This window comes from Rhinolophus sinicus, chromosome 6 (genome assembly GCF_057876585.1).
Source record: "Rhinolophus sinicus isolate RSI-liver-muscle chromosome 6, RSI-T2T, whole genome shotgun sequence".
NCBI classification, from domain to species: Eukaryota; Metazoa; Chordata; class Mammalia; order Chiroptera; family Rhinolophidae; genus Rhinolophus; species Rhinolophus sinicus.
In genome coordinates this window covers 27,252,755-27,268,067 of record NC_142506.1, presented here as the reverse complement: position 1 = coordinate 27,268,067, position 15,313 = coordinate 27,252,755, and the positions used below count along the sequence as shown (strand labels likewise).

General features: G+C 38.6%; 1 protein-coding gene across 2 annotated transcripts in view; it reads right to left on the bottom strand.

The window, feature by feature from the left end:
• The window catches only part of LRP12 (LDL receptor related protein 12), a 69,266-nt gene extending 55,286 nt beyond the window's left edge, over positions 1-13,980 (bottom strand). For both annotated transcript variants that reach the window (XM_019750652.3, XM_019750653.3), the window contains exon 1: positions 13,758-13,980. In XM_019750652.3, coding sequence (XP_019606211.1) covers positions 13,758-13,836 — 79 coding nt within the window. In that variant the 5' untranslated portion in view covers positions 13,837-13,980. The remainder of the gene's footprint in view (positions 1-13,757) is intronic.
• Positions 13,981-15,313: the final 1,333 nt, after the last annotated feature.

Genomic DNA, 15,313 nt, shown 5'->3' with positions numbered 1-15,313 from the left:
CACAAAAGATCACATATTGTATGATTCCATTTATATAAAATGTGCAGAATAAGCAAGTCCTTAATGACACAAAGTTGATTAGTGTTTTCCAGGGGCAAGGGGAAAGGGAAAATGGGTAGTGATTGTTAATAGGTACAGGGTTTCCTTTTTGGTTGATGAAAATATTCTGGTATTAGACAGATACTGGTGATGGTTGCATGACTGTGTGAACATACTAAAAACAACTGAACTGTACACTTAAAAAGGCTGAACTTCATGGTATAAAATAGTTATTTAAAAAAAAAGAATAACACACTATGAACAGTGGTTTATTGCCAAAATAAAAGGTTAAACATTCAAAAATTAATCAGTGTAATTCACTATACTAACATTCTAAAAAGAAAAATTACATAATAAGTAGATGCAGAAAAGCATTTTTCAAAATACAACATCCATTCATGATAAAAACTCTCAGTACACCAGCAATAGAGAGGAATCTCCTCAACTTGATAAAGAGTATCTACAAATATATTTAATAGTAGAAACTAATGCACTTTTTAAAAAGTTAAAACGCTAATGTACTTAATAGAAACAGTTTCTGTCATTAGCTTGATGGGAAACAAGACAAGCACTCTCACCACTTGTATTGCATATATACTGAAAGTGTTAGCCAATGCAATAAAGCAAGAAAAAGACATAAAAGGCAGACACTTTGGAAAGACAAAATTAAACCTATCAACATTCACAGATGAAATAATTAAGTAGAAAATTCCAGAAAAACCTACACGAATACTCCTAGAACTAATAAGGAGGTTTATTTAGGTTGCAAGATACAGGATCAACACACAAAAGTCAATCACATTTCATATATATAAGCAAAGAACAATTGGAAACCAAAATTTAAAACTACCATTTTCAATAGCTCCAAAAAAATGAAATACATATAAATATAAATGAAATACATATAAATCTAACAAAACATACAATGTCTGTATACTGAAAACAACAAAACACTGATGAAAGAAATCAAAGACCTAAATGAATAGAGAGATCTTGCATTCATGGATTAGAAAACTCAACACAGTGACCTATATTTAACACAACTCCAATCAAAATCTGGGCAGGATATTTTGCAGCTAAAACAAGCTGATTCTAAAATTTATGGAAGAGAGAAAGGAATTAGAGTAGTTAAGACAATTTGGAAAATGAATAAAGTTGGAGGAATCACACTATCCTATTAAAAGTTTAGTATCAAAGCTATAGTAATCAAAACAGTGTGGTAATGGTAAAGTGATACATACAGATCAATGCAACAGAATAGAGTACAGAAAAAGATCCATGCAAATATGACCACCTGATGTTTCTTTTGACAAAGGGCAAAAGAAGCTCAGTGGAGAAAGGATAGTCTTTTCAACAAATGCTGTTGGAACTGGTTATTCAAATGCAAAACTAGAGCTTCCTCCTAAACTGTACATCCTATTAAAGAACAAAACAAAACCTCACATGGATATCTAACTGTATAACATAAAACTCTAAAACTTAAGGAAAAACAACTTCGTGATCTGGGGTTATGTGAAAACTTTTTAGAAATGACACCAAAAACACAATTCATAAAATAAGAAATTGACAAACTGAATTTCACCAATTTAAAAACTTGCTTTCCAATGACACTGTCAAGAGTATAAAACACAATCTGCAGACTTGAAGGGTGAAATATACATATACATATATATATAGTGTATATATATATATATATATACACACACACACACACACACACACACACACACACATATGTACCCACACACATATATATGTATATATATGTATGTATGTATACACACACACACAATTCTCATAACAGTAAAAAAATAACCAACAAAACTAAAAATGGGTAAGGGGGCTTCAATACTTCACCCGAGAAGATAGAAGATGGCAAAAAAGTATATGAAAAGATGATGACAATCAATAGCTACTTATAAAAATGCATATTCAAATCAGATGAAATATTACTATATACCTATTAGAATGACAAAAATAAAAAATACCGACAATACCAAGTGCTTGGAAAGATACAGAGCAACTGAAACTCGCACATATTGCTAGTCAGAGTGCAACTGATACAGCCACTTTGGAAAATGCTTTGGCAGTTTCTTATAAAAGTTAAGCATACATGTATGTATAACTCAAGTACCAGCAACTCAACTCCTAAGAGTGTACCCTAGAGAAATAAAACCACGTCACCCCAAAACCTGCAAGTTAATGTTCATAGTAGCTTTATTTATAACAGCCACAAACTGAAAACAACTCAAAGGCCCTTTGCCAGGTGAACTGACAAACAGCTGTACATCCATACAATGGCCATAATGATCAGCAATGATAAACTACTGACCCATGTAATAACGTGGATGATTTCAAAGACATTAGGCAGAGTACAAAAAGTCAGTCCCCAAATGTTACATATTGTGAAATTCCATTTATATGACATCCACAAAAAGACAAAACACTAGTGATGAAAAATAGATGAGTGTTTATCAGGGATAATGGGTGGGGAGAGGGTGTGACTATAATGGACTAGCAGAAGGGAGTTCTTTCAGGTAATGTATCTGATTTTGGTGGTAGCTACACAAATCTGTACATGTGCTAACATTCACAGAACTGTATACCAAAGGGAAAGAGTCACTTTTAGTGTATAATTAAAAAAATAAAAAACTATCGACCACCATAAAAACTAGAAAAACAAAATACCACCCCCCAAAAAAAAATTAAGTTAAAAGAATAAGTTAATAAAATAGAAAAGAAGGAAATCAGTAAACATAAAAGCAAGGATGATTTCTTAGAGAAAACCTAAAATAGAGAAACCTGTGATAAGTGTGTTCAAGAAAAGAACAACAGATAGACCGGTATTAGGAATGACAATAGTGATATAATCACAGATGTAGAAAATATGTCTGAGAGATTTCTTATAACCTGAAGGCAAATATGGAAATACAGATATAAATGACAATATTCTAGGAAAATATAACTTAGTATATTAGCAAAGTTGGCTCAAAGAGGTAGAAATTGAAAAGATATAGTTATTCCCCCCAAAGCACCATTCCCTTATAGTTTTACGATAGAATTCTAACAAATCTTTAAGAAACATAACTTCAGTTATTTTAATACTTTTTTGTAGCTAGCCCTCTACTTATGTCGGAATAAAAGAACAAATAAGTAAAATAACACACAAAATAAAAAGCAGGGAGGGATAAATCACATATTGTAATCTGAATTCTCACACACCCACATATGTCAATCAAAACACTCAGTCCCTTTTGTAATGCACTGGAGAAAAGTAATGTGGAGTGGAATCCTATTCAGATTTAACTTACATAATTTTAAGTTATTTTATCTATTCTCGTAATTTTATCTATTCTCACTCATATTTTTCATATGGCCTCTAAATACAACCATTTTATCAGGTGCTCAAAAAAATTTCTGTACCAATGTTAGAGAGAAAACTGGGTGTTTGCACATAATGAAACTATGCTATTCAGCACTAAATATACAAAACACGCATACTGTACTTGAAGATGATTTAAGGGATTTTTTTTTTCCCCAAAGATTTTATTGGGGAAGGGGAACAGTGTGTACTTCCATTTTTTCCAAGTCAAGTTGTTGTCATTCAGTCCTAGTTGTGGAGGGCACAGCTCAGCTCCAGGTCCAGTTGCCGTTATTAGTTGCAGGGGGCACAGCCCACCATCCCTTGCGGGAGTCCAACCGGCAACCTTGTGGTTGAGAAGACACGCTCCAACCAACTGAGCCATCTGGGAGCTCAGCTGCAGCTCAGCTCAAGGTGCCGTGTTCAATCTTAGTTGCAGGGGGCGGACCATCCCTTGCGGGACTCGAGGAGTCGAACTGGCAACCTTGTGGTTGAGAGCCCACTGGCCCATGTGGGGATCGAACTGGCAGCCTTCGGCATTAGGTGCATGGAGCTCTAACTGCCTGAGCCACTGGGCCGGCCCCGATTTAAGGGATTTTTAAAAGATCTATGTTAACCTTACTCATTGACATTAGAAACTAAACCCTGAATAGTGACTCCACGCCAGTAGCACCAATAGTAGGGTTCCCCTTCATCTCCCACCCTTTGTATCAGGGCAAATACTCTTAAGTACAGGTAATCATGTTAGCGACACTGCTAAGTAGGGCATGGTTTAGGTTGTACTGGGGCCACATTGTGGTTAACTCTTGTGGTTGTTACCTTTTGAGCAAATAAGTTTGGTCTTAAAATGTCATCCCCAGCAGACTAGAAATACCCAATTGATAGAGTACCACAGTCCTACCCTTTGACTTGAGATCAGGGTTCTTTAGCATCTCCATTTTACCTCCACCCCAGATCAATCCTTCAGACTCCACTTTTCATGGGACCAATCCATCTCCACTACGTTATCCTATTAGTTGATTTGGTCATAAGGCCCATTCATAAGAAGGGATCTACTTACAGGCTCACCTCCACAATCTTCCTAGTGAAACAAACATTAACCACACCAGAACATTTCTCCTGTCAGCACAACAAAGCTGTTCATTTTTGATTTCCTATCATAGCACTTGTGCAGTTCATAAACACTCTTCTTAATCTTAAAAGGCAAAACAATCACAACTGGCACACTAGTATCTTCTATACTGTTCCTAACCACACAAATCAACAAAGAAAGGTTATAAGTGTATCTGAAATAATGGATTTGAACAGCTATGAAAATCAGGCAGGTGGAGAGGGGAGATTCGTTTACAAGACAGGGAGGGAAAGAAAAGGAGTGGAGGGAAAGAGAAAGCTATAGACTGATCTCATAAATAAGAACACAAAGTCTAAAAAAAAATTAGTAAATGCATTCCAGCAGATTAAAAGATAATATATCATTACCAGCTTGTTATAGCCTATTCCATAAATGCAAAAAATAGTTCAACATTAGTAATCACATGAATGTAATTTACTCTATTCATGGATAAATGAATTAATTTATTCAACCAGTACTGTTTGGCATTATGTGAGGTATGTTTCACTCACATAACTCTGGTGCTCATAAACACTTTATGATCATTTTTGGAAATGAAAAAACTTATGTGACAAAATTAAATACCTATTCTCAAAAATCTATTACTATAGGAATATAAGAAATATCTCCAATCTGATTAAGAATACCATAAAGCTATAGCAAATATCACACTTAAAATTTAAATTAAAAAAAAGGAGATATGAAACTATTAAAGACTTAACAGATATCAACAATTGCAGTGTATGCATCTTATTTGGACCTTAATCCAAACAACTTCTAAAAATTCATGTTTATATGACAACCAGGGGAATATGTACATGGCTGGATATTTGATGATAATTAAGAACTGTTAATTTTTTAAGTGTAATTATGGTATTTGGCTTAAGCTTTTGTGTTTTTTTTTAAAAGTCTCACATTTTAGAGATACATACTGAAATATGAATAGATTAAATGTCTGGGATTTGCTTCAAAATCATTTGTAATTAGAGAGAGAATGGAAGTCTAGATAAAACAAGGCTGGTCATATAATGATCATTTGTTGAAGCTGGATGTTGAATTTATTAGGTTAATTACACTAGTTTCTTAACTTTTGAATATGTTTGAAATTTTCCAAAGTACAAAGTTTTAAAAAACATTTTTAATTATCAAACACAAAGAAAGAAAATCATAGAACAAAAACTAAAAGCAAAACACTAGAGAGAATCTAAATTATCGGAAAACCTTTTACGGATATTATTATTCAACATTTATCTTTTTTAAAAAAAAGTTTTACTACTTTATTACAATTCCATGAGTTATCACCAAAATAAAACAAAACAAACAAACAAAAAAACTGTACCTGTGTAAACTAGAAATAGAATACAACCAGCAGCTGAAAAGCTACCCTAGTACCTCTCTCAATCACTACCCCTTCTATAGGTAACTATTCTCCTGCATTCTAACTTCTTAGATTGTAAATATACAGTACCTATAATTCAGTGAATGACTTTTTTTGATCAACATGTGAAATTCATCCATGCTACCTACCTATACCAGTAGTTTGGTTTTTTCCATTATCGTGCAGCAAGTTATTCTCAAAATATGGTCAGTAGACTGCTGGGAATCCCCAAGACCCTTCCAAAGTTTAACAGAATACAGCAAGTTTACTGATATGCTTTCAGTGACAAGAGGCAAGAAAGGTAAAAACTAGCCAGATAGATCATGAAGGGCCTGGTGAGTTATGCTTGTATTTTAAGAACAGGGACTACTGTTGGGTTTTAAGCAAGGAAGTTACATAATCATATCTGTACTTTAGAAAAGTCACTCCGGCTACTGTTATGTGTGATGTAACTGAATCAGGACAAGACTAGAGTCAAGACTAGGTAGGGGCTGTAACAATAATGTCGACAAAAAATAACGGGCCTATACACTAAGAGAACCGCAGTAGAGAGATGTGAACCTTAGGCAAAATCACTGCTCTCAAAGCTTCAATTTCTTCTAATAATAACACCTACCTTACAGAGTTCTTTTGAAGATTTAAATAAGGCATTTTCTTGTAAAGGAGTTCTGTATTCTAACTCTCGGTAAAAGACTTTAGTATCCCTGGAACAGGCAATTATAATTTCAAGAAACTGAATTCTGTTTCAGAATATACCAGATACAAAGATTCATCTTTTCTGCAATTTACTAACTTAAAACCTAAAAGATACTTTAATAATCAATGAAAATAAATCAGATAAGAAAATGTTTACCCTTTCCTTATATTTGAAAGGCAAATTCTAACTACTAAACATCTTATAGTGCTCCATTTAATCTCAATATTAAAAGATGAGCACCACTTCCCACTTCTCTAAAAACTGAAATGTAAGTGCATTCAAGGTAGGTATCAAGTTACTCTCACTCAATGGTAAGAACATGAGTGTAAAACAATTGCACTTCTTCACCAGAGCAGGACAGTGAGTTATCAAATTTTTAAGTGAATATTAGGAAGATCACTTCATGGATGGTGTGTGTAGATGCTTGACCACTGCACTGTACACCTGAAGCTGAATAATACTGTATGTCAACTATAATTTAATACATATATAGTCCTGAGAGATGGAGTACAGCATAGGGAATAGAATCAATAGAATTATAATAGATATATACGATGTCAGAGGGGCAATAGATTGGGGGAGGGGGTTATTTTGGGAAGGGTGAAATGTCTTTAACTATTGCATTGTTTTGTACACCTGAAACTAATAAAAAATACTTAAGCGAAAACTAGAAAACTGTTCTGTCAGCTTAATTTATTTTGAAGTTTCAGGACCTTCTAAAGTTATATCTTCTGTAAACGACACAAACCAGGGAGGAAAAAAAAGGTAACTTTATTTTTACAAAATTTCTACAATTCTCTAATCTACCAATGCATTCTTGACTTTTCTAAGACATGAAGCAATCTTTAATTGATCACTTAGAGGTATAAGGCATTGAAGTTGGGCAAAAAGTCCTTAAAATCTATTTTTTATCCCATCCTTTGCTTCCTGCCGGAAACACTCTTAAAACACTGTAGAAAGTTATGTTCTATACTTACTTCACTGACAAAAATGATAGTCTTTAGAACCGAGTTCTCCATAGACTGCCTCTCACCTTGTAACTTAAATCCTCACCCTTCCTGTCATATGTTGCACAACTACTCATCCCTTCTTGCATTGAGTGTCCTTAGCCTTCTCTTTTCTAGATGAAATAAAGGCAACTTACCTTCCTAAGCATCTGACATGTTCTACTGAATTGTGGAAACAGAAATCACTCTCAATCTCTCATCCTTTCTCTTTACTCTCACCTGAGGACCTCGTGTTATATTACTTGGAGAAATCTCCGTCTTCCCAACCCCAAACCTACAGACCTAAGTACACTTGTACCAGTATTTTCCTCCATCCCTCTTGTGACAAGAGAGGAAGTACCCCTTTCTTCCCTATCAAAAGGGCAATCCATACTCATCTATCTCTACTATCACTACCTTGGTCCAAGCTCCTGTGTCTCTCACCTGGATTACAGCCAAAACCTAATCATCCCATCTCTACTCTTGCCTACTTCACAACAATCCCCCACAGTGGTAAAAGCGATGACGGTTTTTAAAACATAAGTCACATTGTGTCACTTAATCCTATTTAATAATTACACTTAAAATAAACCCAAACTCTTCGCCATAGTTTTCAAAGCCCTGAGCTCCTTCCTAAGATTCCTACCTTACCTTGTCACTCTCCCTATGACCACTGTGCTCCAGCTACCGTGTTTCCCCGAAAATAAGACCTAACTGGACAATCAGCTCTAATGTGTCTTTGGAGCAAAAATTAATGTAAGACCCCGTATTATTTTACTATACTATAAGACCTGGTCTAACATGATATGATATGATAATGATATAATATAATACCGGGTCTTATTTTAATTTTTGCTCCTAAAGACGCATTAGAGCTGATTCTCTGGCTAGGTCTTATTTTCGGGGAAACACGGTACACTGACTTTATTCATTTAACTGCAACAACACACCAGGTTTTCCACATAGCTCTCTCTGATTTTGGGCCTTTCACGCATTGCTCCCATGTGCAAGGCTCTCTTATCCCAATCATAACATGGTTATTTAGCCTTTCGGTCTTAGAAAAGTCTCCTTGACAAACCTTCTAGTAATTACCCTGTGCCTGTTACTATCTCTGCCCCTTGTTTGTTAGAGTGCTTATTACAACATATTCACGAGACTGTAAGCCCTATGACGGCAGAAACGATGTCCATCAGGTAGTTAGTTGTGCCTTATACAGGGCCTGACATAAGCAAATGCTCAACGAATATTTGCTAAATGAATGAGTGAAGAGACAGAAAGGACTGGATTGCAATCTTGGCTATACGACTTCTTAGTGGTTTGATCTTAAATAAGTCACAAATTCTCTGAGTTTCAATTTTCTCTTCTATACAAAAGGGATAAATACCTTACATAGGATTGTTAAATGCGACCAAATGAAGATTAACTGGCAATGAGTAAAGACCAAGCACAGTATCTGAACTTAATGTTATATATAAACTTAATAAATGTTGGTTTCCTTTCCATCTTTCTATTATAGCTTAGACAGTGAGAATTCCCTACGCTAATTTCGTATTGAAATAAAATATATATATCTATAGATCTCTAGATAGATCTATCTTTATACACATTTGTTGTGGGCTTTGAAACACAGATGACATGCGTCTGAACAGATAAATTGGTAACCTGTATTATATTTGCAGGATCTAGTCCTCTACCTGAGAAAACAGGAGTAAGTAGTGTATATCTATTATTCACCCCTCCCAAAAACCATGGGGGGTGGCGGGGGAGGAGAAAAAGAGGAGAAATAGGAGGAAAAGGTGACCTTAGAAATTGGAGATCATTAACTCAACTTCAGTTCCTAAGTTTAGAACAACCTTCATTTACCTATAAAAACTTGCTGCAAGTACAGGATTAAATACTCATTCTAAAATTCTGAAATAAAAACATTTTCTATTTGCCTAAATCTACATAAATCTCATCTATATTAAATGCGTTTACCTCCTTTTTTACCTTTCATTCTTTAAACTGTAACATCATTCATAAAAGGAAAAAAACATAAAACCCAATAACAAAAAAACATCTCAGATCAAAAACACAAAAAGATCTCATTGTTCCCTTAATTTCTCGATAAGCTTTAAATTTTCTAACCACAAAATTCAGTCTTTCCTTTCTAAACATTTTCTTTAACTGCCGTTCACTTTTCAGCCTGACATCACTTTTAAGTTTTCTTGAAAGGTTTTACTTTCTAGGAACCTTCTAAATCATTTACCATACATCATTCAAATCAACTCCATACTCTTCCTGGGACATAGTTATTACTCTGAAAAGGGTCATTTTATACTTTCTACATAAAAAGCATCTAGAAGTTTGTGGAATGTGCTGCCTACCTTCATATTCTCCCTAGGATATGGATGTAATTTAGATTCTAAACCCAAGGAAGAGTTTATGTTAAGCAATTAATTCAATTTTACTCAACATATTTTATGTAATCAAGCTTGACTTTTTAAGAAGTAATTGGAATCTGGTTTTTTTCTCATGTTCCAGTTATTTCTACTACCTTTCTAAAATTGGAATTTCTAGTCTATCCTTAAACTGAAAATTTACAAAATGCTACTGAATGTTCCATAAAATTCATGGGAAAAGATGTACCAATTAGATATAAAATGCAAGAATAAAAAGAACATTTTAGGCTACCATAAGATCTAGAATAATACTGCGTATAGCAAAGACATTTAACTATAAAAAGCTGAAAACCAGTTTAAGGAAGAATTTATCACAGGTCAGTTAGTATATGCCAGGAAGAGTTCTTACTGCTACCAAATGCTCTGGAAGCAATTAACCAAAAACTAACCATCTGCAACTATTCAAGGCTATTGTAAAATGATATACAACTATAACAAACATTTTAAATTACATTTTAAGGCTTCATCTAGGGCAGTGTTTTTCAAACTAAGGACTGTAATCTATTAGTGGATCCAAAAACAATTTTATGAGCTCAAACCAGCAAGCTTTCGAAGAAAGACAGAGTAAGATAAGGGAGGATAAATGAAAAGACTAGGAAAAATTAAGAGTGCATCACAGGTAGTAACAGTATTATTTCATAAACTTTACTTTGTTCTGTAGATTGGGAGTAATATAACATGTACTTTAAGGGTGGATTTGAGTAAAAAACAAACGTTAGAAAACACTGATCTGGGAGACCAACAGAAGGAAAAGGATAAAGCAATGGAGCTATTACAATTACTAAATTATGGCTTGAGAACTGAGTCAGACTAAAGCTTGTGTTGACTAGGAGACAGTTTTGGAAACCTTCATACGTTTATAAAAGCCAGACATCCTATGCGAATTGTGAAGAAGCACCTTCTCCTCTTATAGTACCTAAAATAATGCCCAGCAACGTTCAGTTGCCGCCACTAGTGTTATTAGTCCTCAAACTTCCAAAACAACCTTTACTTTCTATTAACTCTCAAGAACATTCAAAGCAGTTTAAGATAACAGCAGTTTAAGATAATTATAGGTCCTTGAACAACTACTTCTAGAAAACACAAACCGTATTCCATATCAGTTTAGAGTTTTAAATACGGCTTTGGTATTCAGAAAAGGAACTTGGAGTGTAATAGTCATGTTATTCCACTAAAATGGTAACATATGCAAGTCACAGTCCACTAAAATGGCCAGATGTAGAGAATAATCATCAAAACAAACAAAGATTTTTTTAAAAACAAAGATATATGAAATGTTTCAAAAATTCAAGGCACAACTTGGAACCATTTAACACTGTAGTTAGTGGAAAAGAGTCACTCTGAAGAGTTAGTATTGGAACTACCTAAATATTGGCCAATCAACCTGCTTTTCTTCATTGGGTGTTAAGAGTTACTCTGAACACTTGTTTTTTGTTTTTGTTTTTTTTTAACAGAGCTTTCTAATTATTTTTGAAGCCACTCACAAACAACAACAATCAACAACAAAAACCCACTACTTGATCTATAAGGGACAGTTTCATAAATTACAACTAATATTTATTTTAAAAGGCTCAGGGTAATGGGTATTTGGGGAGATGAATCCACTAGCATCACAGCTAGTGCCTCTTCAAGGTAAACAAACCACACTATTGTTATGGAAACACCCCCCATACTATTGTTATAGCTTTTTTTTTTTTCCTATATAAATACACATATGGTTGCAGGGACAGAAGAGGACAAAAACTGCAGCTATAAAGAAAATTTTCCCCAGTTGTGGAATGAAGGGTTCCTTCAATCTCTGCACACACATTTTAAGGTTCTGCCTGGCTCACCACCTTTTTTTCCTTTTTTTTGCTGTACCTTGAGACATCAACCCTTGGCATAATCACTTGCTAGTTTTATAATTTGGTCCCACATTGTTAGAAAAATAAGTTTCAGTCTTTGCCTACTAACAATTGCCCACTAGACACAAATTCCAAAAACAAATCTTTGACACCTACCAGGAAGTCAGTTCGTGTACAGGTACAAAAGAATGCACCAAGGCAAATTATGGGGTTCACAGCCTCTTATTTCTAGAGGCAAAACGACTTTTAGTTCAAACACTAATGACATAGGTTTTAATGAGCGAAGAGCAAAAGAACGTGTTTATTCATCCATTCTGATCAGACATCACTAAAATTCAATTCTGATTATAGAAGACAAAGCTGAACACTCTTAATCACCCTAAATTAAAGATGCCTCTCACTTTCTTCTCTCCTGAGCTATCACACCAAACCTAGGGCACAACTATATCCACCTTCAGGCAAGAAGAAACAACACAATAGCTTATTGACCTCTGCTGTAGACCCAAACCCACAAGATCACAGCCACTTGATGACACTAACAATCAGAAGTCAGGGGCGGGTTTCCTGGTCACACCATTGGCAAGTGCCATATCAAATGTGGACCAAACCTCCTCTCTCACCACCAAACAAACAATAATAATAATAATAATAATAATAAGCAATACCTTCTGAACCACACTGAAAAACTAGTTCTTGGCTGTCATTAAATTTCAACTGAAGTTCATTAAATTCTTAAGTGTAACTTCCCAGGTTTTAAAAGTTACCATCAGATTTAATTCCACAGATAAATGCTTTCAAAAGAGTTAATACTTGCTCATGAATTACATGTAGACTGAACTCCATCACCACCACCATTAGTGGAATTAGTGTGTCAAATGACTTAGACTTTTTACACGTAAAATTTAACCACGGAATGGTAATTTCTAATTATTTTCTTCTGAAAAAAATCAAAGCACCACTCCAAAAAGTCAAGGTTAACTGTGAGCTCTGAAACACCACCAATATGTTTAAATGATAAACTAAGAAACGTGAAGTCAGAAGTGGAACTCAAGTCTCTCAAAAAATGAATGTCCTTTCCAATTAATTCCTTAGCTCTTGTTCGGACCCCAATGTATTAAAAGCTTAGTTATCTCAAATAGTCTTCAGCCTTCTTTTAACCTCAAAGGAATATAAATAACGCAATCCACAGATTGGAATAAAGCAACAGTGACAACATCAGCGGACAATGATGGATGAAATGACAAATGAACTAGAAGTCAGGGCAGACACGTATGCCCTAAGAGGGAGAAACTGAGGTGGGGCTGGAAACTATTTTCTGGCCTTCTCCCGCGTGTTGCTCCTGGGGAAGGAACAGGATCCTGCACGCCCAGGATCAACAGAGCCTCGGCAGAGATGGGAAGAAAGCAGCGGGCTGCTTTTTCAAGGAGTGGGGAGGATGGGGGTGGGGAGGCCTGATGCAGTGGGAATTTCACTGGGGAGAGAACTTCCTAACCTCGAGAAAGGGTCGGGGGTTGGCAGGACCGTCCCGGCGGCGGCGGGGACGACTTCCCCTTCTTTCTCACACAGTCATACATTCTTGTGTGTGGCTTGTGCTAGGGGCCCTCGAGCCCAGGTCGGGAAGTCCGCCCGCCACCCCCTTGCTCCACCGGGGATCCCCCACCGGCCGGGACACCCAAGACCCTCTTCAACACCCCGAGGGGATGGAGGTGGGTGAGCGGACGAAAGCATCTCCGTGCAGGGCCACCCCCTCCGCTGCGTCTACCCCTCGCCGGGTCTTTGTCCCGCCAGCGCCCAGGGTCTCTCTCCGGTTCTCCCGGGGAACCCCTGTCCTGGAGGCCTCGGTCCCCAGGGTCGCCCCAGCTTTGTTTGGTCAGCGGGGCGCGGGGACGCAGACACTTACCGTACACCTCGGCGAGAAAAAGCAAAACCAACGCAGACCTCCACCGCGGAGACTCTTTTGTGCTCCAGCGACGGGCCATAACCACGGCAGATGGAGGGAGCGAGGAGATGGAGGAGGAGGAAAAGGAGGAGGAGGAGCTGGGGCCAGACGCCGCCGCCGCTGCCGCCGCCGCCGCCGCCGAGCCCCCGGCTACGCCAAGCGCTCTCCGCGGCGGCAGGAGGAGGAGGAGGAGAAGGAGGAGGAGGAGGAGGAGGAGGCGGAGGGGAGGGGCTGCCGCCCGCGCGCGCGCTCTCTCCCTCCCTCCCTCCCTCCGCCGCTCGCCGGCTCCCACTCAGGGATGCGTGCGAGCCCTACGCTGGGCGGCCCTCGGGAAGACAGAGACAGGCGACCAGCGCGCGGGCGCGTGGCGAGGGAGCGGCGGACGCGCGACTGCCGCCTCGCACTGCACAGGCTGGCGGCGCCGCCACCCGCCAGACCGAACGGGAGCCGGCGGCCACGGTCATCCGTGCGCTCGGCAATCCCCTGGCCCGCCTGCCTTGGTTCCCGCCCCGCGCTCCGTCGGACTTTCCGAGTCAGGGGCCGGTTTCCCCGCGGCGGGAGCCAGAGGAGCAAGGCAGTGCCAATCGATGAGCGAGCGCGCGAACGCGGGCCGCTGGGTTCCCTGGGGCCGGAGAGCGAAGGCCGGCGGGGAAGCTCCGCCGCAGTCCTGGGCCTCCGGGCTGCCCGTGCGGGTGGTGTGAGGGCGCGTGGGGACGCTGAGGAGGGCTGCGTATGCTGGGCGAGTGGGCGGTTGGAGGCTGGGAACTTGGGAGCTCCTCTTCCCTGCCCCTACATGCCTCCGCTTAACATCGGCACGGTGCTCGGGGTGGGTGGGCGCAGGTTAGGACGGCCGGCCCGGCGGCAGGTCGGTGTGGACGCCTGCTGGGGAGCCCGGGCTGCACACCCGCGATCACGGTGCCCGGGATAAGTCGAGTAAGGCTGGAGTGCGGAGCTCTTCCAGTCTGGCGTGGAAACAGCGGGAGGTGATTTGACCTCGCACGGGGGTCGGGGGTTGGAGCGGGGCGGTGATGCTCGGCTGGAGCCGACCTTGAAGGTGGACGAGTCGGGGGGTGGGGGGAGTGCGGGGTTCATTTAACACTAATTTCCCTAAACATCTTCCCCATCCCAACAAGTGTGACCCTTCCTTCTCTCATATTTTCGTAGCACTTTGTAAATAAATACATTTGTAGTGACACTGGCACGTCAGACCTTCCGCCTTGTATTTTTAAAGTGTTTGCCTACAAATCTTATCACACTTACTGGATTTATCACTGGTTTTTACATGCAGTCTCCCAGCTATTCATTGAAGACCTACGATGCACTATGCTACCCTATGATATAGGTTATCTTTTTAATTCCTAACAACCTTGTGAGAGAAATACTATTATCCGCATTTCACAGATAAGAAAATGAGTCTTAGAGAGATTAAATTACCCAAACGGATATAGCAAGTAAATGATTTAAAACAAATTTTCTCATTCTAAATTCAAGATTATTTCCCCTATACCACAGCCTAC